Source organism: Corythoichthys intestinalis, chromosome 17 (genome assembly GCF_030265065.1).
Source record: "Corythoichthys intestinalis isolate RoL2023-P3 chromosome 17, ASM3026506v1, whole genome shotgun sequence".
In the NCBI taxonomy this organism is placed as follows: Eukaryota; Metazoa; Chordata; class Actinopteri; order Syngnathiformes; family Syngnathidae; genus Corythoichthys; species Corythoichthys intestinalis.
Genome location: NC_080411.1, coordinates 25,094,908 through 25,121,557, shown reverse-complemented (window position 1 = coordinate 25,121,557; position 26,650 = coordinate 25,094,908). Strand labels below are relative to the sequence as shown.

General features: G+C 39.5%; 1 protein-coding gene across 10 annotated transcripts in view; it reads left to right on the top strand.

Annotated features, from left to right (window-relative positions):
* The first annotated feature begins 314 nt into the window (after positions 1-314).
* The window catches only part of ank1b (ankyrin 1, erythrocytic b), a 161,501-nt gene continuing 135,165 nt past the window's right edge, over positions 315-26,650 (top strand). For 8 of the 10 annotated variants that reach the window (XM_057819841.1, XM_057819839.1, XM_057819843.1 and 5 more), the window contains exon 1: positions 315-535. In XM_057819841.1, the coding sequence (XP_057675824.1) occupies positions 410-535 (126 nt within the window). In that variant the 5' untranslated portion in view covers positions 315-409. The remainder of the gene's footprint in view (positions 536-26,650) is intronic. The other 2 variants (XM_057819845.1, XM_057819844.1) reach the window with 1 other exon arrangement.

Genomic DNA, 26,650 nt, shown 5'->3' with positions numbered 1-26,650 from the left:
GAAGCCGGATGTATTAAAACAAATAAGAGGGAGATTTACAGCAGGATCTCCACACTTCCAGACACAAGACTGCGTGACTGGTCTCCGGGAGCAACGTGGGGGGAGAGAGAGGGAGAGGGAGAGGTAGGCAAGGGGGGGAGGGGAGGGGAAACATTTCAGCGCAGTGCGAGCGCCTGGATGAGTGGCCGCATCAGCACCACTAGCTGTAGCATCTTGAGGCTGACGTGTGGCTGCCGGAGCATCTCCATCGGCTATACATAGAGAGGCGTGGGGTGGGACGGACTGCACACGCATGCCGCGGTGGCAAGCCGAGGGGAGCTAGTCGGGGGCTCGGGGGACTCTGGCAAGAAGAAACGGGGACGACTGGTAGCAGCAGCAGTGTAGCAGCGGCAGCGGCAGCAGCGGCACCATGGCGCAAGCCGCCAAGCAGCTCCGCAAGACCAAGGACCTCGCTGAGGCCGCCGCCCAGGAGCAGCGGGAGAAGGAGGAGGAGAAGATCAAGAAGAGGAATCGATCCAGGGATCGCAGACGCAAGGTAGGATGTCTCCAAAGATGCGGGAAATGACGGCATTGCCTTCGTTACGCTTGCAGTGTGTCTCCTGACTGGCAGTCAGCATTCGGTTACCCATGCATAATTACCCGATCGTAGGGCCTCAGCTGGTGTGTATGCGGGTGTATGATTGTTCTGACAGTGGAGGTGTGGCTATGACGGGCTTTTCGCTTAATGGCATACTCACATGAAGCATTGACCAAGATTTCATTTAATTGCAGTCATGTCTCAAATAGATGCAATTGTAGTTTGATGTCCTGCAATACATTTTTGTTGTTACCCAACATTTACTCCATGTTCTAACTGGTCGGTGGCATTCTCCTCATATTTCATATGCTTGAATGAGACGAATGCAAAATGGAGGGAAATGTGATAATATGAACCAGTTTATGACATTTCAGTGGCATACAGTAGGTGTTAGTCAAGAATTGAATGACAATTTCTCTTCTTAAATACCTGACACTCACATGCTGGGTATGCCTTTCACTGCACATTTTATGAGCTTTGTGCTGCCTGCGCACTCAACCTTGCCAGCCCCAAAATGATTCATGAGAATGAATATTGCATATTTTAATCTAGTTCAGATATTGCATGCTTGTCAGTTGGATTGCAGAGCAAACTAAAATAAAAATTAAAAAAAAAACAGTTCACTGTAAAATGTGAGATGACAAGTGTTCACCTTAGGGTGGTCAACCAGACTGCAAATGAATTTTTTTCCCCACAATATTGGCATAGAGTTGATTTGACAGTGGACCTCATTTTAGCCGGCATTGCATGGTAAATTTTTTTCCCTCAACAGCTTTTCGTGGCATTTCGTAACAATAATCATTCCCATCAATGTCATTAAATAGTTTCTCATTTTAATACCTAATGTTTAATACTACAAGATTAAAAAAAAAAAATCCCTTCAAATTAGGCTATAATTAGCAGTCCAGACAATGTCTTTCACCTGGCACGATATTCTTTCATATATAGAATATATAATAATTTGTGCGTGTGTGTTTGTGTGTGTGATTGTATTCGAGACATTTGAGGAGAATGTTGCATAATAGTTTAAAATTTCATTCATTCATTCATGAGTGTCATGAAACATTCTGGAACAGCAATGCAGAATGAATCTGCATTGATGTTCCAGAATTTTACTCCTTCATGCAACCTCTTTTTTGCTGCTATGCTGGATTTGTTTAGCAGACACTTATATTTCCATTTTAGTTAGGTGGCAAAATAAACAGTCCACTTAAGTTTAGAGTGGCAAAAAATTATTCGATTACTGAACAACTAAGCAATAAACCAATCAATCCATGACTATTTTATTATTAATTGCTTGGATTAATTGTTAATGTTGTTTAATGTTCGGCCTTGTTTAATAGTCCACCTTAAAGCCTTTAAGGGCCATCTAATAAAATACAAAGCTGCTCTCGAGGTCAACCAATATCTTGGTCATCGATATATCGGGCCGATATATGGACTTTTTCCAAGATCGACCATTGGCCAATATAGAGCAGATATAATAGAATAATTTATGGTAGCTGTTTAGGCGCTGATGTTTCTAAAATACTAGGTCGAGAGATATATTGGTCAGACATCCGGAATCAGGATTAGCGATCAGGCAGCATAGAATAGAATGTTAACATATCCGGACTTGCAAGTACTTCACATAATACTGGGTTCTAAACCTCAAATTGCTTATTTGTGTATACTCCCCCCAGCTAATCACATCTCTTTCTGACCCTCCCCCTCATTCTTTTTCTCCTTGGTCATCAGGCCCTCCACATGGTGTCAACCGGAAATACAATTAGCTAATTAGCTATCGATAGCACTACCATATTCATTGTTAGTGTAGGCGTTGAATGCATTTTTTTTTTTTTTTTTTTTGTATTTTTATTAGGATCCCCATTAGCTGATGAAAACATCCGCTACTCTTCCTGGGGTCCACACAAAACATAAAACAGACAAAACATCAACATACTAATCTATGGAGGACCCTTCCTGGGGTCCACACAAAACATAAAACAGACAAAACATCAGCATACTAATCAACATAGGCTATACTGTATATAAAAGAAAGCATTCTTATCTTGAAAAATTTACACACTAAAACAAACATAATTCAACATACTAACATAAAGACAGAAGAAAGTTAGTAAGGAGGTAAATAGACAATATAAGATGTTGATGTTTGTTCTTCTCTTCTTTCTCTATCTCATTTTCTATTTTCCTTTATTACCCCCCATATTCCGCTTCCTGCCTGCTGTTTTCTCCATGTGATACATTAAAGCTGTTCAGAGCAATAGGACATGTCGGCTTCCAAAATCAGCTTTTGACATCGGCCATCGGATGAATTATTTTTAAAAATCGGTATCGGCCTTTAAAAATCCCACATCGGCCGACCTCTACACTGCACCACCTTCTTCCAACTGTTGCCATCCACCAGAAACTATAGGTGTCTCCCCCATCACTGGCAACAGCCCGAGCACTAGTCAACTGCCTCCAAGTAGCCTCCCCCCTCTTGCGTTTTTTTCCCCACTCACTCCTGCTAAACTGGTGTCCATGGGCTAGTCCTCCACTTGTTCTCTTAATCCTAAACTCTCAATTATGGTCAAGGCATCTCTTCCCACCTTCTGCCCTCTCATTATGGACACTGTCAACCTCCCCCTTCAATCTGGCACAATTCCCCCATGTTTCAAAACTGCCTCAGCCAATCTTATCCTCAAAACAACCGCTCTAGACCTGAATGACCTCAATAATTATCACTCTATCGCCAGCTTTATATTCAGCAAAAGCCTGGAAAAAGCTGAATGCACCTGCAGATGTCTAACATTGAGCTCTATTAGCCCCTTCAATCTGGTTTCAGAATCCATCATCGCACAGAGAATTCATCATAAAAATAACCAATGACCTTATCGCTTCCAACTGGTAAAATCTGCTTTCTCGTTCTCCTTGACCCTTACCTATACAGTATTACTACATAGGCCTTACTGGCATGGCCCTCTCGTGGTTCTATTCCTATCTCTCTCAATAAATGACAACCATTCTTCAGTATGGTAAGGTGTCCCTCAAGGCTTGCTACTAAAACCCTTTTTCTTAACTATTTATATGCTCCCACTTGGATAACTCATCTGCCATCTGCCTGGAAACTGCTCATACATGGATTATCAAACCTTCTGAAACTCATAATAACAAGACTGCTTTCATGGTCGTGGCTCCTGACTTCCATCTCGCGATCCTTTCAAGTCCAAAATCTAGGTGTCATCCTGGATTACACTCTCATTTCAGTCCCAAATCAAATCCATCTAACCTTTTTCCACCTAAAATATATTTCCAGACATTGTCCTTCCCTCTCTGATTCTGTTGTTGAGACCCTCATCCAGGTATTTTCTAAATCTTGCCTGGACCACTGCAATGTTATTCTGTTTGGGCTTCTGGAAAAAGCCCCGGGCAGGCTCCAGTATGTCCAAAATTAAACTGCTAGGGTCATTATTGGGACTAAGCCCTGGCAGCACATTGTTCACACTCTCATCAATCTCAAATGGTTTCTGGTCAAATCCTGCATCACAATATTCTGCTCCTCACGTATACATTCATCAACCCAGTCAAACCTCTTATATTGCACACCCCACCACAGGATTTCAGGTCCAACTTTGGTCTGATCAATTAATTAAAAAGAAAAAAGGTGTACTTTTAAAATCATTAGAACTGCCAGGATAAATATTCTTCACAGAACAGTTACAGCAGTAACTACAGAATGTTTACAAGTGCTTAAAGTGAGCAAGCTCATGAGTTCCTGAGGGCAAAAAGCAACCTTTTAGAACAAAGCAGTCAATTTCTCCATACTACTTACCTCCTTTGTCAAGCTTGTAAAGTAAGAATGTGAAAGGCTGAGTACAAGACCAAAATGTTTTTACGATTGGCTCATGGACATATTCAAGTATTAGAGGCTGGGATGTTGGAAGCTGGGCTGTTGGGCCAAATAAACTTGTTCATTCTAAATAACAGAACTAGAAATATATATATATATTTATATATATATATATAGTTTTCTACAAATCAAGCACCAAAATCAATGATCCTAGCTCCATAAATAAGGATGTAACTGAGACAGCTAGTGAAAAAGAAGGTATCAGGAGGTCTTCATGTTCTAAGGATGTTAATTAAGTGAAATTAACATTGTTGTAAATCAAACAAGGGACAAGGGCAGCGTGCTTTCATAGCACCTCCCCCATACTGCTCTTCTTATAAAGGTCATCCAGTATAGTTTCAATAGAATGGTGGATGGACTGTATATCAATGTACTTGAGTATTTTAATAAGTAACTCTGCTAGAATCTTGCTACTCAACTTCAAAATTGAATTAATCAGTAAACTACAATAAGACCAGAGGTTGGTAGAGTAGCCAAAAATTGTACTCAAGTAAGAGTAGCGTTACTTCAAAATAATATTACTCAAGTAAAAGTTCAGTTGTCGTCAAAAAATGTACTCAAGTACAAGTAAAAAAGTATTTGGTGAAAAGGATACTCAAGTAATGGGTAACATTTTGAGTAACTGCTTACAAATGTGTTTGCTTTTTTTCTCGCACAAAGTTATCTATATACACCGTTGTTACAATGTCTTGAAAGGTGGAAAAGCGCTATATAAGTATAACACCATTTACCATTTACCATTTACTGTACAATAACCCATTACATAACCACTTTAAGCCAAAGAAATACAAAAAAACGAAAACAAAAAAACATTGAATTCCAGCGAGTGAGAAAAATGACAGAAATGAAGCATTATTCATCCAAAAAGCATGAGTGCCCTCTAGTGGAGAAATAGTTTGAATAGTGAATAGTTCCTTCATAGTTACTTTTTTTTTTTTTTTTTTTAACGGTGCTTTAAAGACGCCACGTGATTGAATAGGCTTGGCGTGATCATAGAACAGCAAGCTTGCGTCTGATTGGTATATGGAGTCCAGTGATTATTGTTGCGACGTCTCATCGGTGAAATTGATAGAGCTACGTTGCGTTACTGACAACACTGCTCATGAGTCATGAAAAGTGGCAGTAGATTAGCGCTAAATAGCTGATGTGACATGGATGATTTCTGTGAGCAACAGGAACAAGTGGCATGAGAGTGTACTGTAGATGTCTTTTGAAGAGTTTTAAAGCAAAGGGGAGGGCAGGATGGAGCCAAGGTCGAACAGAGCACAGCAGCACTCAGCATGGCCCAAAGCGCCAATAGGCTATATTTGCCTGCCGGCCTAGGATTACACCGCACCTTAGACTACACACACCCGACCTGTGTTACTGTATCTGAGAAGTGACTGCATGATGTTTAATTCCAGGAAAGTAGTGAGTTTGCTGATCATTATTACCTCCTCCTTCAAGGGAGGATCCAGTGCAAAATTTGATCTGTAAACCATTTGAAGAACTGTTTTGTTCTTGTTGTAGCTTTATCCATTGGATTACAATACTTGTATCTATATTTTTTTAAACATGTGCTGTATGTTTTCTATGAAGAACAGATTGCAAAGGTAGCTCTGAAATTACACAATAATAACTAAAATCACAAGGCATGTCCTTTGTTTGGCTGTTAACATGTTGTTGATAATATTAGTTTCCCAGTTGGTCCAGAGCCTTTTTTATTCATCAGTTTCATTTAATGTACAGTGTATCACAAAAGTGAGTACACCCCTCGCATTTCTGCAGATATTTCAGTATGTCCTTTCATGGGACAACACTGACACTGACTTTGACACAATGAAAAGTAGTCTGTGAGCAGCTTATATAATCAAGTTAATTTATTTCCCCTCAAAATAACTCAAAATATAGCCATTAATACCTAAACCCCTGGCAACAAAAGTGGGTCCACCGTATAGAAACTATGTACATCCCTCAATGTCCAAATTGAGTACTGCTTGTCATTTTCCCTCCAAAATGTCCTGTGACATGCTACAGGAGTGCTGTCAGCATTTCTGCAGAGATTGAAGAGGTGGGGGGTCAGCCTGTTGTGCTCAGACTATATGCCGCACTCTACATCAAATTGGTGTGCATGATTGTCACCCCAGAAGGAATTCTCTTCTGAAGACGGCACACATTAAAGCCCGCCCGTCTCATCAGACTATAGGACATGGTTCCAGTAATCCATGTGCTTTGTTGACATGTCTTCAGCAAACTGTTTGCGAGCTTTCTTGTGTACCGTCTTCAGAAGAGGCTTCCTCCTGGGGTGACAGCCATGCACACCAATTTGATGTAGAGTGCAGCGTATGGTCTGAGCACTAACAGGCTGACCCCCCACTTCTTCAATCTCTGCAGCAATGCTGACAGCACTCCTGTAACGGGTCGCATGACATTTTGGAGGCAAAATGACAAGCAGTACTCAATTTGGATATTTAGGGATGTACGTAGTTTCGTTATGTATTTTATTGTTATTTCTTTTTCTAGATTATTTTATTAATACATTGGTACCTCGACATACGATTGCTTCGACACATGATCTTTTCAATATCCGACGTAAAATTTGACTCGCCATTTGTTTCTATATCCGACGACATGCTCGAAATACGACGACTTATGACAGCGCCGCAATTTGATTTCCCGCAAGACTGACGCACGGCGAATTTTCTTGTGAGAGAAATGAAGATGGAAATTATTTTTAAAAATCTGAGCTTGGGATGCACATCCTTGAACTGGCTCAACAATACAGCCATAGACGGTCTATGATATCGGCAGTCCTCCTCAGTTCATCAGTCTCTATAAGTTAAGGTGACAATTATTGTTATTGTAACATCTCCAAAGAAATCGCTAGCGTCATCAGGTTTTTAATCATTTATTCTAGAATTTGTGCAACACAACATGCCTACTGTCCGCCACAGCTGAACAAGTGAAGTGAAAGTAAAAAGTTCTCCCTCACTTTGACACGCTAGCCACGCGGTGCGTTTCTGCGTACACCACGCAAAAATACATTTGCCACATTAGAACCCGATTCGTTACATTATTACAGGTATTATTATCATTATTGCTATTATTCAGAGGTGGGTAGAGTAGCCAAAAATTTTACTCAAGTAAGTGTAGCGTTCCTTTAAAGTAATATTACTCAAGAGTAAAGGTAGTCATCCAAAAAATGCAGTCAATTACAAGTAAAAAAGTATCCAGTGAAAACAGTACTCAAGTAATGAGTAACATTTTGATTAACTGCTAATTTTTAAATGATTTTTTTTTTAAACAATGGTATTTTTTTCTCTCATCACAAACGTATCTCTATGAACTGTTGTTATAATGATACTGTACAAAAACCCATTAGATAACCTCATAAAGCCAAATATATATTTTATTTAAATCATGAAAGAGAGAAAAACAGTAATGAAGCATTATTTGTCCAAAGTGCATGAGTGCCCTGCCCTCTAGTGGAGAAAATAGTTCATAGTTTGAATAGTGAATACTGTAATTCTTTTATAGTTACTATTATGAAATCAAAAAGCTCATCTTTCCAGTTTTCCGTGGTCAGTCGGTGCCAAATAAAAACTAGGAGAGAGTTTTAAATTTGCGATTTCGATTCATGTTGGGGGCAGCGCTCTATGTCACATACTTTATTTGTTACGGTGCTTTGCAAACGCGTGATTGAACAAGCTGGCGTGATCATTGAATGGCAAGCTTGCGTTTGATTGGTGTAATGGAGTCATGTGGTTATTGTTGCGACGTCTCATTGGTGAAAGTAGTAGCGCTATTCTTGGCAATAGAATCGCTAGCAAAAAACAACATCTAATACGTAGAATAAAGAGGACAAATGTAACGACTCTAGTGTAGCCCAAAGTAGCAGATAAGGGTAGCGTTTTTTCTTCACAAATCTACTCAAATAAAGGTAAAAAGTATGGGTTAGTAAAACTACACTTAGAAGTACATTTTTCTCAAAATGTTACTCAAGTAAATGTAACGGAGTACATATAACGTGTTACTACCCACCTCTGCTATTATTATTTTTCCGATTTTTATTCATAATTCACTTGTTTGGCTCTGTGTAATTATTTACCAGCAGTATTTATTAAAGATTTAGTGTTTTTGGGCTTTGGAACAGATTAATTGAATTATAATGTATTCTTATGGCAAAATCCTGCTCGACATACGAGCATTTCGACTGACAAACAAGGTCCTGGAACGAATTAACTTCGTATGTGGAGTTACCACTGTACTTATTTTAGGGATGTCCCGAACCGATTACGTGATCGGAAATCGGGCCTATCGCGCCATTTTTCAGAGGATCGGAATCAGGTGAAAAGGATTGGGTTTTTGATTAAAAAATATATATATATTGCTATGCAGTGCAGCCAAACTGTCCAACTTGTGTTTGGTACTTAAAGTTAACGATGATTGACAGGTTTGTAGATTCGATCTAGCCAGAGAAGCTTGATAGCTCTACGATCAAAGGCACAAGTCTGTTAATCATTGTTTAACTTGCTGTGGCAACTCATTGTGTAAGTGAGAAGCTGTTCTTTGCAATGTGAGTGTCAAGGGGTGAGTGCACTTATTCAATGAAGCATTTCATAAAGAAAAGTATTTTTCTACGTTATGCTTGGTTAAAAGTAATTCACATTATGAAGGCGGCACAGTGGGACAGTAACATGTTTGGAACTTTTGTTTAATAAAACAAAAAATCAAACAAACATATTTTGGTACTGGATTGGGACTCAGGAAGATTCTCAGAATCATGTTACTCGGACTCGGGTGCAAAAATATGCAATCGAGACATCCCTAATTTATTCATACTAGTATATCTGTATTTTCACGACCATAAGGTGCACAGTATTAAAATGCGCAGTCACAGTTGCGTGTGCAATTTCTGTATTCAACACATACATAAGGCGCGCCATATTATTGGGGGCAACATACGGTACAATGCATGCATTCCTCTAATTTCACCATGACTTAACAGTTTTGGAGATCAACCCCATATTAGTTTCTGTATAGATAAACAAAATGATGTGGCATGCAGTAGCATCATTGGTAACACTTTACAATAAGGGTCCCTTAATTAACATTAGTTAATGCATTTTTAGACAATAACTAATGTTTAAGTGACATTACAATAAATAATAAAATTGCTTATCTAATATTTATTAATATATTAATTAACATGAGTTAATGCATTAGTTAATGCATAACCAGACAGTAACTAATAGTTTGGTAAAATTAAAGATATATATAGGCCTATATAGAGTTAGTGTTAGGGTTTAGGGTTTGTTCATTTAGCATTTATAATTTCTTAGTTAGGGGACACATGTGCTACACTTTACAGTAAGGGTCCAAAAAGCATTCAGTAATGGTTAATAAAGGTTAACGGGGGGGAACTTAAGCATTTATAATTTCTTAGTTAAGGGATACGTGTGCTACACTTTACAATAAGGGTCCAAAAAACATTTAGTAATGGTTAATTAAGGTAAAGTAATACTTATGAGGTACGTTCACGTGAAATAATTAGGGCTGTCACAATTATCGTATTAACAGGCGGTAATTAATTTTTTAAATTATTCACGTTAAAATATTTGACGCAATTAACGCACATGCCCTGTTCAAACAGAATAAAATGACAGCACAGTGTAATGGCCACTTGTTACTTGTGTTTTTTGTCTCCCTCTGCTGGCGCTTTGGTGCGACTGATTTTATGGGTTTAAGCATCATGAGAATTGTGTAATTATTGACATCAACAATGGCGAGCTACTAGTTTATTTTTTGATTGAAAATTTTACAAATTTTACTAAAACGAAAACATTAAGATGGGTTTTAATATAAAATTTCTATAACTTCTACTAACATTTATATTTTAAGAACCAAAAGTCTTTCTATCCATGGATTGCTTTAAGAGAATGTTAATGTTAATGCCATCTTGTAGATTTATTGTTATAATAAACAAATACAGTACTTATGTACAGTATATTGAATGTATACTGTATATCCGTCTTGTGTCTTATCTTTCCATTCCAACAATAATTTGACAGCCCTAGAAATAGTACCATACTTAAGGTTAGCTTATAATATACACTCACCGGCCACTTTATTAGGTACACCATGCGAGTAACGGGTTGGACCCCCTTTTGCCTTCAGAACTGCCTCAATTCTTCGTGGCATTGATTCAACAAGTTGCTGGAAGCATTCCTCAGTGAGTTTGGTCCATATTGACATGATGGCATCACACAGTTGGTGCAGATTTGTCGGCTGCACATCCATGATGCGAATCTCCCGTTCCACCACATCCCAAAGATGCTCTATTGGATTGAGATCTGGTGACTGGAGGCCATTTGAGTACAGTGAACTCATTGTCATGTTCAAGAAACCAGTCTGAGTTGATTCCAGCTTTATGACATGGCGCATTATCCTGCTGAAAGTAGCCATCAGAAGTTGGGTACATTGTGGTCATAAAGGGATGGAAGTGGTCAGCAACAATACTCAGGTAGGCTGTGGCGTTCCAACGATGCTCAATTGGTACCAAGGGGCCCAAAGATTGCCAAACGATTTTCACACCATTACACCACCACCACCAGCCTGAACCGTTGATACAAGGCAGGATGGATCCATGTGTTCATGTTGTTGACGCCAAATTCTGACCCTACCATCCGAATGTCACAGCAGAAATCGAGACTCATCAGACCAGGCAGCGTTTTTCCAATCTTCTATTGTCCAATTTCGATGAGCTTGTGCAAAGTGTAGCCTCAGTTTCCTTTTCTTAGCTGAAACGAGTGGCACCCGGCGTGGTCTTCTGCTGCTGTAGCCCATCTGCCTCAAAGACCTTGGTTGTAACGGGTGGTTATTTGAGTCACTGTTGCCTTTCTATCAGCTCGAACCAGTATGGCCATTCTCCTCTGACCTCTGGCATCAACAAGGCATTTCCGCCCACAGAACTGCCGCTCACTGGATATTTTTTCTTTTTCGGACCATTCTCTGTAAACCCTAGAGATGGTTGTGTGTGAAAATACAAGTAGATCAGCAGTTTCTGAAATACTCAGACCAGCCCTTCTGGCATCAACAACCATGCCACGTTCAAAGTCACTCAAATCACCTTTCTTCCCCATACTGATGCTCGGTTTGAACTGCAGGAGATTGTCTTAAACCATGTCTACATGCCTAAATGCACTGAGTTGCCGCCATGTGATTGGCTGATTAGAAATTAAGTGTTAACGAGCAGTTGGACAGGTGTACCTAATAAAGTGGCCGGTGAGTGTATATTTTTAATTTTACTAAACCATGATTTACGATCTAGTTATGCATTAACTAATGCATTAACACATGGTAATTAATATATTAATAAATGTTTGATAAGCAATTATATTAATTACTGTAATGTTACTTAAACATTAGTTAATGTCTAAAAATGCATTTACTAATGTTAATTAAGGGACCCTTATTGTAAAGTGTTACCGCATCATTTTTGATCCGAGAAACAAAACCATACACAAAAGGCTTTCGTTAAATTTGCAATCACGTTGCTGTGTGTGCTCACTAACCACCATTGTTAGCAAGGCCAAGCTTTGGCGCAGGAAGTGTAAATCTTATGACAAAGTTTATTATAAACCCTTTGGATCAGGTGACAGTGAGGTGACTGATGTAACCATAGAGATTCCAAGATGACGCAGCATGTTGCAAGATGATGGAGAGACAGGCAAGACCATGTGATGTTGATGAGCCATTTAAATGACTGCCTGGTTATGCAGACAGACAGGCGAAAACAACTTTTCTGCCGCCACAGATTTATTAGAAGGCTGCTAGCGTACAGCTTCTTAAACTTTTACAGCTGAAATCACATTCCGTCAACTATCTTTAAGGAAAACTTTGAAAACACGTCTAACTTACATAATTGGCCTACATACAGGATATAGCCAGTGCTAATGATTCATCATGGGTCATTAGCAAAGTCGGGATGAGTGAGCACTGTTAATTCCAAGGAATCATTACAAAGGAGAGGGAAAGTGATACGGACTGGCACCACGCCATACACACTGATACGCACTCACAGTGAACATACACACACTTAGAAGTGGAACTGGGCTTTATATAACGAAATTAGCAGTGCTGAAAGTCTATGTGGATCATGTGGTCTTCAGAAGTCCACTAATGCACTGAAAGAGTGGCTCGCAGGCACACCCGGGCTCCATCGCAGAAAGTGGACATGATAATGCGGGCAGCAAAGCAGCGTATGATCAAAAATCAAAGATTTCATCAAGTCTTTGCTGCAATGTGATGATTGCTGTTTGAGTTTTTCAGTTTGATCATTTTCAAGGTCTGCTGGTATCTCAGTTGAGTTTCGTGGAAGATAAAACACAAGTCCATATTTATTAGCCCAAAACCATTTTAACTCTTTCACTCCCAGCCATTTTCGCCGGTGCAACCCCCTTCGCTCCAGGCGGTTTTACTGGATTTTGATTGATTTTGCAAGGCCCACAGAAAATTCTGTTCTATTGCTATGTAAACATGGAGCCCACCAAAAGCAAAAATTAGACTCTATTCTTTCAGCAGGAAAAAAAAGTAAGTTCATATCTTTTTCCATTCTTTAGAAATCAGCGTTCGAAAATAGCTTAGTTTGAGCAATTTTCCAATTTCTGATGAAAAAAAGAGAAATTGAGCTTTTTGTGAAAGCATACATTTCAAACATAACTTTGACTTTAACTCAGCCATTTTTTGCTTTAGTTACATCCCAAACATCTGAATATTTTTTTCCTTTTACAAAATAACATAAACAAAAAGACAAATAGAACTTTTGATAACAAAGTAACAATTTATTTACACATAACTAACTAAAAGATGACGCTGTTGGGCCGCGAGAGCCGGGTAAACTTTTCCCTCATCGCCGCCTGTGTCATAAAGATGGATTTTTTTGAGTCTCTGCGGAGTCTGCTCGGCGAGCAGCACGGACTCAACGGCATCGTCCGCTGCACTGGTGGTCCCGGTCGTTCTGCTCGGTCGTTCAGCGCCTGGCATTCCGGGCGTCCTCTAGGTCAGGGGTCCCCAACCTTTTTTGCACCACGGACCGGTGTGATTTGGGTCTTTTTTTCACGGACCGGTGTCCTGTCAAATTTTGCACCCTTATATAATTTTGCTCCCAAAGCTTTTGTGGCAGTGAAAAAAGCCCTCTTTTATATTCAGTTGGACTCTCAATGTTATCCAATGGTGCTAAAAAACTATTTACATCATAAACATACATGTGCAACACAGAAATGGCGTAAATTAATGCTTAACGACACGGCGAAGTCGTTAAGTGAGAGGGCTACGTCCAGTTGTTGTGTGCACCTAACATGGCAAACGTAAGTTGATATTCTTTTCTTTAAAGAAAGTTTGTAGTGTGTACTTTGGAATCGCTGCATTCGTGGTCCTTTTTAACGTTACGCGCATGCCAACTTTGTCAGAACACCGGCAATGTGCGGCAGAAAAATACAGCAAAAATAAAATAGCATTTGTTTTTAGCCCCGTCGTGTTAAGTGCAGGGAAAAAATACAACTCACCTGCTGAATCAGTGGGAGGCCTGAGTTTGTTTCGTTGAGACGAGATGGTCCCGAGATGGGAGAGTGAGAGAAGCTAGCATCACAAATACACGATGTTGGAAATTGTAGCACAGTTTTCAGCGCGTTCTAAGCGATGTCAGGATATTCCGAAATGACTTTAATCCAGAACTTTGGTAGAGTTGTTGTCTCAAATGTACGTTTAAGTCGCCGTGATTTGCGATCTCTACAAGCTGATATTCCTGTTCCACAGACATGCTCGAATCACTTGGTTTAGTCTTATACGGGTCACGAATTCACTCCTTCGCAGTTCGTGGGTCTTTAGTGATTGGGAAGTAGCATAAATTTTGTTTTCTTCGAGGTTGTAGGCACATCTTCTGGCTCGTCAGGTTCCCTTTTCCCCGTAAAAAGTCTGTCCAAAGACGTCTGTTATTCAGTCATTCTAGTGTGGGGGCTAATTATTTCCGGGAAGAAATGTGATTGGCGACGACCTACGTCATACGTTAGTATCGAGGCCAAGCGCACATACAGTAGATATATAAAACAAGATGTACTGCTAACAGTCCAATCAATGCATTTTTATGACGACCTCCTATCCTGTAGTTGTATATCTAGAGTAGACAGGGATATTGGTGTGTTAAGCGGCACAGGCCAAAGTCAATTGGCCAGAATGCAGTCGTTAATAAATTATTTATTATTTCTGCGCGGTCCAGTACCAAATGCGCCACAGACCGGTACCGGTCCGCGGCCCGGTCGTTGGGGACCCCTGCTCTAGATTGTTCTCCATTCAGTCGTCTTCTGCCGGCGTCCCGGCCGTTTGTTGCCGTTGAATCGGGTTGCGGGGTCTTACCAAATGCGCTACTGCCCTCCAGTGGTGAGTTTTATTGCTTTAAAATGGATTTTCAGCTTTGTGCTTTGAAGCTAAATTGAATCAGAACCCAGAGAATGTCTCTTGTAAAAAAAAAACAAAAAAAAAACGTATAAATACATCTTTGGGACACTGAAACAATTAAAAATAGAACATATTTATACGTTTTTGGGAGCAAATGAGTTAATAGTAAAACTAGCTGGTGAGGACAGTGGCAACAAAAACATACATAAGAGGAAATTTGCTTTTACCCAGCACACAGTGGTATGTGGGGGTTTTCAACCGAATATCAACAGGGCCAATTAACAGTGCCGATATACGGAATTTTTATGCAGATCGGCATTGGCGTTTGTATGGGCCATTATCAAAAAGAATGATTCAAAACTGGGTTATTTCAGCTCAAATGCAATCACATCGCTTCCTCCCTTCAATGCCCCTTCTGTCACCAACAATTTTTTGTACTTCTGAAGCTATTTACTTTGTACTTGTTTAATTAAATAAACAGACCAGTAGTTTGGACATACAAACAAAGCAATTTTACGCTAGTTTTTACACTTTAATGCAGATTAATATCTGCACCAAATAATGATTATAGGCCTCCTTAACGACAGGAAATCGTTATTGTTCCTGAAAAAAAAAACATGTATCGTGACCTAGTATGTAGCACACATTTTGGCAAGTATCAGATTAATTTTATAGTTAGTAAGGCTATACCGATACAAGAATGAACAATTCTTGACCCAAGATTTGATGCACAAACTGATTTTTTTTAATGTGAAAAATTGTTTGTTTAAAGCAACATTCGGTAACTTTTCTACCTTTTATAAAATATTTTCATAACATTTGTGATAGTATGTCGACTGACAACTAGGCAAGGCAAGGCAAATTTATTTAATTGCACAATTCAACACAAGGCAATTCAAACTACTTTACATCACATGAAGAGTCACGAGCAGAGATAAAATGATTCATAAAAATCACATTAAATCAAAAAAAAGTTAAGACAAAGACAATTGAAACAGGAAATGAAATTATTCATAAAATGAATAAAAAGCAAATAGCTTGAAATTTGAAATATATAGAGAGTTATGGATATGTTGTGATTAACAAGAGAGTTTTTAACCCTGATTTAAAGGAGCTAACAGTTTAAGCACACTTCAGACCTTCAGGTAACTTGTTCCAGAGGTGAAGAGCATAATAACTAAATGCTGCTTCACCCTGCTTGGTTTTTGTTCTTGGAACATAAAGGAGACAGGTTCCAGACAACCTTATGGTTCTGCATGCTTCATAGGGATTCAACAAATCAAGCATTTATTTTGGTCCAAGGCTATTAAGTGTTTTGTAGATGAGCAGTAGCATTCTATAATCTATCCTTTGACTCACTGGAATCCAGTGTAACGATTTCAAAACCGGTGTGATGTGGTCCTGTTTCCTTGAATATGTAAGGACTCTTGCAGCAGCATTCTGTACTAGCTGCAGCTTCCTGACTGATATTTTTTATCAAGACCTGCAAATATACCGTTGCAATAGTCCAATCTACTAAAAATGAATGCATGCATAAGTTTTTCCATGCCGTCTTTAGTCAGAAGCCCTTTAATCCTGGCTATATTTTTTCGGTGGTAATAAGCAGATTTAGTGAAGGACTTTAGATGGCTATCAAATTTTAGGACTTGAGTCTATAATTACGCCAAGATTTCTGACTTGATTTGTAGCTGTAAGTGACATTGTGCCAAGGTGCGTGTTTATCTTTGACCTTTCCTTTTTTGGCCCAAAATTGATCACTTCTGTCTTCTCCACATTTAGCTTGAGAAAATTCTGGCACATCCAATCATTGATTTGATGAATGCATTTAGTCAGGGAGACTAAGGGACTACAGTATAATCATGCTAGGACACAGAAATGTAGAGTTGTGTGTCATCTGCATAGGTGTGATAGGAGATGTCATACTGTTCCATGATCTGAGCTAGGGGAAGCTTATAGGGGAAAACACTCAGGTGACTTGACTTTCCGCTCTAAGACCCCCAATTTGGCCAAATTTCAAAATGGTCCGATATGCATGTGTGATACATCAATGGAAAGATTAAAATCTTAATTTTGGGGGGGAATAAAAATTTTGGACTTGAGGGCATTTAAAAAAAAAAAAAAAAAAAAAGTTTTTTAAACATCAAAACCCTATCTGGAGGTGAGAGCTCACGAGAGCAGAATTACAGACGCCATGACTTTAACGAGATATTATCGCCTTGTTTCGATCCAAAAACTCCATGTTGCATGTATCACTGAGTGTCAAGACACAGCTGTGAATGGCGACAGCTGGATTCTTTTGGAGATTTTATGGGGGAAACATGGTAATATAACATGGGTCGCGATGCAGAAATCGCAGACATCAAGGAGTGGTCGAGATCTTTTTCATATATTTACCCTTTTAAACGTTTTTTTCCATTTTTCTTTGTTTGGATCGATTATTTATCATCAAACATATCGGGGAAAATGTGACAGTAACAAAAAAAAAAAAAAAACAATTTAGCAATAGTTATGAGGTAGATATCCGTGACTTTTTACAGACTCAATTTTTTTCATAATAAGTGAATAATTTTTTAAAGTCGTTTTTTAAATTTTTTTTTTTAAGCAAAATATTAGACATTAATGAATGATTCTAAGCTAAAAATGACAGACATTTTGAATAATAAATATAATTACTTACCTTGTTTTCATGGCTGGGTTGAAACAAAAATGGTTGCGCGACGTCTGTAAACGGGGGTTTGTAGGGTAAAACAGGCAAATTAAAAATAGTTTGGGGGCTTAATGCGCCATGAATCTGCTATGGCAGCATACAGTGGGGAGAACAAGTATTTGATACACTGCCAATGGGAAAACCCATTGGCAGTGTATCAAATACTTGTTCTCCCCACTGTATAGACATATTGTTCTATCAAACACAACAGTTGTTTTGGCTTAAAATACAGCAGTTTATTTTAAAGAGGAGTGCAAGAGCAGAAACTGCTTTTTCAGTCGTCTGTGTTTTCTGCCATATAAATATTAAATAAAACTGGTTTAAGAATGGACCATTAAGGGCACCCCACACGTGAATTTGGTTCGTTCTGACTGATGGTTTCTGATTCGACACAAAGAAATCCCTATCATGTAAATAAGATGTGAACCACTGAAGAACAGTGTCAGTGAGCCCTACCCACTGTTCCAATCTGCTGAGTAGTATGTTGTGATCAACCGTGTCGAATGCGGCGATGAGATCCAATAGTAGTAGAACAGATGATTTGCCTGCATCAGTATTCCGATGAATATCGTTTAGGACTTTGATAAGCACGGTCTCGGTGGTGTGTTGTGGCCTAAATCCACACTGAAATGAGTTTTAAAAATTTGTTTTGTATCATAAAAACATGGATCTGTTCAAAAACAACCATCTCAATGATTTTCCCAAGGAATGTCAGATTTGTTATTGGCGAATAATTACTAATGGTTGAGGCAAATAGTTGAATGAGACCTCTTTTATGTTTTGAGGGGGTCTGTATTTCTTTCACCGGCACTAATTAACTCTGAGGAGGGTGGCAGGAACCCTTCCACACACAAAAAAAACTACTAAAAATGTACTGACTGCTTTACAACATATGCCACTTCCCCCTTTCCCCATTCATTATAAAGACGGAAGTAAATGCGAATGCTTCAAGGATGGCAGAGCAACAGGAGACAAAAATATTTGTCTGAGGAGGAAAAAAAGAGAGGCTACCAGGATATACAGAATAAACATTGGCCCGTTGACGTGACCCCCCCCCCTCCCCCCAACCTAACTTGTCAGTGCTGACGAGTTTGGGTAGGGTAGGAGGGTTAGCCACACTAAGTCCCATGGTTGCTAACTGTCATATGTGATCATAACAGGATTCATTACCTTATTACTATTTATCCTTCTCACAGCCGCTGGAAATAGAAATGTTGTTTAATCCATCTGCAGGCGACCATGAGATTGATTTTTGATTGATTGATGATTTTACGACACTGTCCTCATGGGAAACGCAGTCTTCTTTCAGGCAAAACACTACTGGTTTTGTCCACCAGTGTCGCTAAAATCAACCAAACTGAAAAGTTGCAAAGTGTTGCTTTAAAGAGGCACTAACATATTTTTTCTTTAAAATCATAGGAAAGTTTTAAATTCAGCTTCAATAACTGGATTGTCTACCTTATTTGTATTATTTAAATATCTTCTATGAACAATTCTTTAAACAGTGAATTTGTTTGAACAATGTTTTTTTTAAGAGGTACGAAAGTCATTTTCAAATATTTTGAACTGCTTCATGCATTAGATAGGTGTGTGCCCTGGTTGAAGTGTATAACCTGTGTAGTTTTTTTATTTGATTGCAATCAATTTTAGAAGTTACTTCTTTCTGCAAATAGCAGCTTTTAAAATTTCTCATGGTTTGACATCACACCTTATTATGAGCCATATTATGCAAGGAGCTAAACTCTTTGTTCGTCCTTCATGCCCTCTAATACCTGGAGCGCCGCCGCTGTGGAGGCAAGCAAGCTCATCTCAAATTGGCCACTTCCTGGTTCTAAACTAAGCCACACCAAGCATACAGTATAAATAGTGCTTTATTTAAATCTATGCATGAGCATTTGCTGTGGCTTCTGTTGGAGGCACTCTTTCAGGTCCTCCGTGTGTTCGTTTTCAATTCAGGTGAGACTGCTAGACTGGATTGCTAAATAAAGACTGGAGGCAAGAGATCAATACTGCGCAGTTTTAATTTCAGAAATTATTCAGTTACAGAACGAGCTGTGTAGAGAAATGCACACTACACATATGACTCGGCCTTCCTTTTATACAAATAAGGGAGTGTGTTTGTGATTAACTCTTCCTGCGGATCTTGCAAAACAGGTCATGAGCCTTGCTGGTTGTCAGTTAGAAGTCCATGATTATCTTAAGCAAAACTAACTATCAGCAGTTTCAGTGAAAAACAACTGGTCGTGTGTGCAAGCATATCAAAAGATTGCATTAGGCGAGATGCATACTGACTTCAATACTTTTGCCACACAAACAGTTCCTATCTTTGCCACTTTTTTTTCTTTTTAATAATACTTGATATCATTATGATACACGAAACTTATACTGTGGCGACATCACTCTTGGTGTTGTAGTTTTATTTAGACAATGCTAATAGGGCGTTTGCTACTAAAAACTATCTACACCTTAGCAGTACAAAGAATTTGATCCTCGCCAAAATGTCTTAGTGCCACGTAACCACATACATCATCCTTCTAATTTTGTTTCCATTTTGAGAGAAGAAAGCGGTAATTTTGCTATCATAGCGAACTTGATCGGGTGCAAATTGCCAAACAGCAGTACTCTTTCGAGCCATCCATCCCGAATAATGACATGCACATTCTCTAATACGCTACCTTGGTTACAGAAAGCGCGCCTTTCAGTTAGCAAAGTTACATTTGAGCCTGTATTACAAGTTGCGACATGTAAATAAAGGTATGTTTGTCTAAGTAAATACATTTATTTTATTTAACTTCTTCTGGACACAAATGTGTCGGTTCCATCAGTCTCAAAAAATGTAAATGCTCTCAAGTTTTCTGACAAGTGTCACTTTTATTGCACCCATACAGCCATGGTTTAATTCAATGCTGTCGACCATTATTGATTGGTTATTGAATGATGGGCCATTTCATCTAAAGCCTGGCTGCTATCCCAGTGACACATTACCTTCTTTCTCATTATCACGACACATAAAAAGCACAGTCACACCCGAGCGAATAGGGAATCAGAAATAGCTCTTGTTCTGTATGCCCATTCTGAAAATAGAGTAAAATATCAAAACAAAACATCAGCAGTTTCCCAACAAGCACGCCAATACCAGCTGCCATTGTTTCTGCCGTGTCACTTTGCAGTGTTTGCATCAGCACTCAGTGATGGCAGCCCGCCTGCGAACACGACAAGAAGAGACAGCTCCGAGCAATCTCGAGTGCTTCTCCCGAGTTGACTCCCAAACCTCGTCACTGCTCTGCTTCTTGATCCGCTCATACTGTCATTTCTTCCCCAAGGGAAATGGTTTTGTGTTATAATGTAACAAAAACAAGTAGCGGATTTAATTAAAAAAAAAACCCAAAACAAAAGGTTACACACCCCTGTTCAAAAAAATCCAGATTTTGTGCTTTTGAAAGAAATGGAATGTTTTTCAAAATAAAGAATTTATTCTTGTCATGTATTTTGTGGAACCCCGACAGTAAAAAAATACAAAAAAAAAACAGTCAAAATAGCAACATTATCTTAGTTGTTTCTTCATTTTTCAGCCTATAGGCCACACTTTTTTTCATAGTGAAGGAATCTGACCTTCAAGCCAGACCGCCGGAATCATGCCAACCGAACCGCTTGACCCGCGCTGTCGCAGATCCAAGGAGCCGGGCCGGCCGGATTCCGACAATCCGGCCAGAAGGCCAAACTCCGCGCGTTCACCTTAGTCTTAACCCTTTGTACCGACTCCATTTTGAAAGGTTTAAAGAAGGCTCACCGAAAACAAGTTGACAATTTATTCAGGTCGACAGCGATCAAAACGGCAAGGCGAAACAGAAACACTCAGGCGGGGAGGCAAAGTCACCCAATCACACATCAACAAAAGGTTCCCGAGAAAAATGGCAACGATCAGTTAAACATTCAGTCTTTCGAAGGCTCTGGTGGGGTGGGCCGTGGGCAGGAAGAAGGGTATGTTTGGGATCATTGTCTGTTTGTGGATTGGACAGGAGGAATCGGGAGTTACTGTTGTCCGGGCAACGAGGGTTGTGGATTTTGCCAACTCAGCGTCAAAGGGGCTCTTGGAGTCTTGTCAGTCATGTTATCAGTTGTATATCGGGCGTTCTCCTGTGTTCCTTGTGTTGAGACAAGCGTCCCGCCATTTGTTCTGGACTGTCGGAGAGAATTGAATGTGAGACTTGGTGGTACATAGACGTTGGCATGTCAGCGTCAATCTTGCTCAATTAGTTGCATGATGCACACGTTGGGCTTCTGTGATAAGATGTATCTTTATGCCCTATATTCTGCTTGTTTTCCTTAAACTATGGTATAAGTGCTATTTATTTTATATTGGCTTTGTTAGAGTAATACAAACAGTAAATACGAGAAAACGATGACCCTGATTGATTATATTAAGTGTGTTAGAATAATGCAAACAGTTAGACGGTACCTACGAGAAAAGGTACTATCTCCTTCAATCGTGTGGCTGGGCCTGTGACTTAAATATGTTTTTTTCACCCACTCTGACAGCCGCGAAAAGGACGCTCAAGGCATTCCCTTTACTTCCACAGTTGGCCTATTTGTTTAGAGGGCTTTGGTAGTGACTTGGAGTGAGCTTGAGAGTTTTGGAAACACGTTACAGTATGTTGTGTTTTTTAGGCTGTTTTTATCAGAATATTACCACCTATTTAACCTGTTGTTTTCCATTTTGTTGTCATTACTTTCACATTCTTAATCATTGATAAAATACTATTCCCACCAAAAATGCTACTTACACTCCAGTGCGACCAGTACTCTTCATTGTGCATGTTTTGGCTAGTGTGATTCATACTCAAGTGTGACTCACAGTCCAAAAATATGGTAATCAAACAATCATATTCAAACTCATTTTCAACTACTATTTAAATGTGCATTGGATTAACCCCCAAATGAGTTTAGCAGTCTAAAAATCCATTGCATCAACTAGAAATGTTTGATTTCTGATATGGTGAACTTGGAACGAGTTTGCCACCCCGCCTGAGTGTTTCTGTTTTGCCTTGCCGTTTTGATCTCTGTCGACCTGAATTAATTGTCAACTTGTTTTCGGTGAGTCTTCTTTTAACCTTTCAAAATGGAGTCAGTATAAAGGGTTAAGGCTAAGGTGAATGCATGAGTTTGGCTTTTTGGCCCTTAGTGCCGGGGTCCCGCCGGCCCGGGCCGTTGGAGTTGCGCCAGCGCGGGTCCGGCGGTTCGGCTGGCGGGATTGCGGCGGCCTGGTTGGAAGGTCAGATTCCTTCAATAAAATTTGTAAAATTAATTTAACTAGGACGTCACATGGTTACGCTGCCAGGCTTCCAGAGTATGACATAAACATGTCATCCGTTCAACCCTTTCAATTTGAACTCGAGAGGAACATTACTGAGCATGACATCACTGTCGATATTTCACAAAACGAACAGCAAAAGCAAAATGAACAGAAAAGATAGGATGAGCTGAGACGAGAGTATGACAAAACCAGTGTTCTGCCAAAATAAGCTACATTGGCAAAACGTCCTACAAGAGGCGAATTTGACACCCAAAGTACTACCGTGCGCTTTCAGCTTGTTTTGTTTAGATGCATACAGACAGAACATACTAAAGATGCCTTAAGAAAATACTAAAACGTAGTAAATAAGGGTGGTTTAAATACACTACGTGACTAATGTGGTCAACAGATCAATCTGCTTTAAAGCTACCACAACCAAACACAATGCTTAAAAGTATGAGAGGGAAGCACATGCAAAAAGTATTTTTAGGCAATGAAAAGGTAATAAAAGGCTAAATAAAAACAAATAAGTAAGTACTTGTCGCTTTTAACCGATGAGCGCATGTGTTGGACGTCTCGCCGCGTAGAAGGAATTGCAGAAGACCGGTAGTGTTTGTCTAGTGAGTGACAAACTATGTCATCACCCCGAGCGTCCATTGCACGCATAAAACATGGCGTCCTCTGTAGGTCAAAACATGTACTAAATATAAATTTTTAAATCATTGGCAATATTTTATGTGTTTCTAATAACATATTTTAGGAAAACAGAATAATTGTGGCTTATAAGAGACTACAGGTATAAGTACGAGGTTCCCTTTAAGGTCAAGTTGAGAAGACGAATGCATGTAACAAATGTTTTATCTGCACTACACATACCCTCTGGTCTCTCTAACAGCCATCTTGTTCTGCTCCGCTTCTCCTCTTTACTTCTTTGAGTGTCAGTAAATCTTTACTTTGCTGCTTTATCACTCTGCTTGCTCATTTTCAACAATAGCCATGGACTCCAAGTTGTTTATGTCATGATGAACGGAAGGTGAATATGTGACTAGTGGCGACAAAAAAGAAACTGTCTCAGAATGCTATATAAACAAAATATTAACCCAACAAGGATGTACTCAAAAAAGGAATATTTCATGTATGTGAACGCTGATCTCCATACATATAACCTTTGAATAAGAATGTATTTATTCACCTTTATTGGTCAAGTATGTTGGAAACACATAAGCAATTCATCTCTTAGTTACGACACGCCCACATAACACAAAAAAGACAGTGATACATACAGTGGAAGGAACGAGCAGGGAGGGCTGATGGATTGCTGTAAAATGCCCCGATTTTTGGCCTTGCGAGGAAAAAAAAAGTAAGAACATCTAAACTGTGAATTCACTCTGGCAAAACATCTGTATAAGCAGGGATCAGAAAATATTAAAAGTTTACACGTCTCAAATCCCCATCACGCTGCTGTCAGCCAAAGTGAGTCATTTCACATCGTTGCCTCCATTATCAACAGCTAGTCAGCATGTTCACTTCCTTTTTGCATAGCCATTATAACAGACAAATTTGGTCATATGATAAAAATATTGGTCATTCTGTTGGCAAAATGCTTGCTTCAAAATTCATGTATGAACATGATTTAAGCCTGTCTGTTCTCAAATTGTCTGTTGGCGTGTTTGTGTCCACTGATATAGAGTTAAGGATGTGTTTTGCTTATACTTCGCCTTCCGTTGCAATCGTTAATTTACATGTTGCATGTGCGCATTTAGCCTCGTTACCTTACATAAGGATTTTTATTACTGGATGGACAATCTTACATTTCCCCATGTCGCAAGCTTTGTTATTACTGATCACATGTCATTGATATAAAACTGACACACAGTAAGATTTACTGTATAGTAGGGTGACCAAACGTCCTCTTTTAACAGGACATGTCCACTTTTCACATCCTATCCGGGGCGTCCGGCGGGGTTTTATAAATTCATGAAAATGTCCGGTTTTCATTATTTTTCACGGGACCAATTAGCATGTGATGAAATTGACTGACGCTTTGCACAGAATACTACGGTACTGTGCTGCCTGTGACGTGTTCCCTGCCGAGTTTTTATTTTATTACAATCAATATGTATATATTCAAATGCTCATGTACCCAAAAGGAATGAAAATACCTTTATTCTGCTTTGGATACAAATTTGCGCATGCGTGTGCAGTCATAGACTGGCGTTATCATGGCGTCAACTGTCAAATCTCATTCACAAACAAAGCTTCGTCACGACAGGAGCTCACGCTATCGGAATGTAGACTTGCTAAACTTACTTTTCGGCAACTGTCTGTTGGATCTTTGTACTGGTGTGATCTGTAAAATCCAATTTGGTGTTGCATCGTTGCGCTGCTAATGTTTGTAAACTTTTATAGCGGTGTTTGATTTTGTCTCGGCTACCGATGCTCGCTAATAGGATAGCAGTCAGTGATCTAAGCTGCGCTAGGCTTTATGGGAAATGTAGCTTTTTTTTATGTAGTGTTAAACTGCTGCGTTTGGAAACATGCTGGTTGAATCGTTTGTCAGTTTATTTCGGTTATTGTTCGCGTGCAATATAGAACATTGAATGAGAATAACAACATAAGAGGGAATAACAATTTGTCAACGACAATTTTCGTGATAGTAATTTATGAAAATGTTTAGTTGCACTAGACATGTGTCGAATACCGGTTTCAAGGTATACCTTGATATGAAAACGTCAGTTTCAAAAATTTAAAAAATTTCCCGTCATACTGTGCCTAAGGTATTAGCTTTTTTAAGTCCCCAAAATGCAGGCAGAAATCCCTCGCTTGCAGCTTCCAGGCTCAACACTCCCCAACCAGTTGTTGCTCAGTGTCAGTGTGTCAGCAGAGACAATGGCTGGAGGAGGTGAAACTCCTGAACTTTTTCCCCCATCGAAGAAAACAAAATCGCTGGTATGGGAATACTTCCGCTACGGAAAAGTTAGAGCTTACAGCTCAGAGTAGGAGGGCCAACCAACATGTACAACATGTTTCCAGAGGGTGGCTGCCGAGGAGGTGGTACCTCCAATATGATTTTGCATTTATACAAAATTAAAGGTTAGTAAATACTGTCATGAGCGTTTCCCACCAGCTACGAGAGTTAACTCCAGCATGGTTAGCGTGTCCAGCGGTGGTAAAACGTGTTTTTTCTCTCTGGCAACTGTCTAGGTCAGACATGTCCAAAGTCCGGCCCGGGGCCAAATGCGGCCCGTGTTCAAATTTCATCCGGCCCCCAGCCTGTGTCATAAAATCAATAACACCTGGCCCGCACACAGACTTAATAAATTGGTCAGCAGTACTGCAACCAGCATATCAAGTAGCTTACACACGAAATGCTGCTCCTCATTTACCCACTAAAAGGCAGCAGCACTCTAAGCAACATTACTCCGTGTGACCCTCTCCTTCCAATTTTCTAAAATGGCGACAATCAACAAAAAAAAGTTGACTGACGGCCGACGCTTCAAGGATAGATGGAAATTGGACTATTTTTTCACTAAAATACACAACAACTGTGTCTTGCCTCATTTGCAAAGAGACAGTCGCTGTTTTTAAATATTTCAATGAGGCGATATTACCAAACAAGACACGCTGACATGTACGACACGATTACAGGGAAGATATGCAGCGAGAAATTGAAGCAACTTGAAGCTAGTTTACTTTTACAGCAGTAGTATTTCGCAAGAGTCCGAGAGTCGAAAGAGAACACCGCAA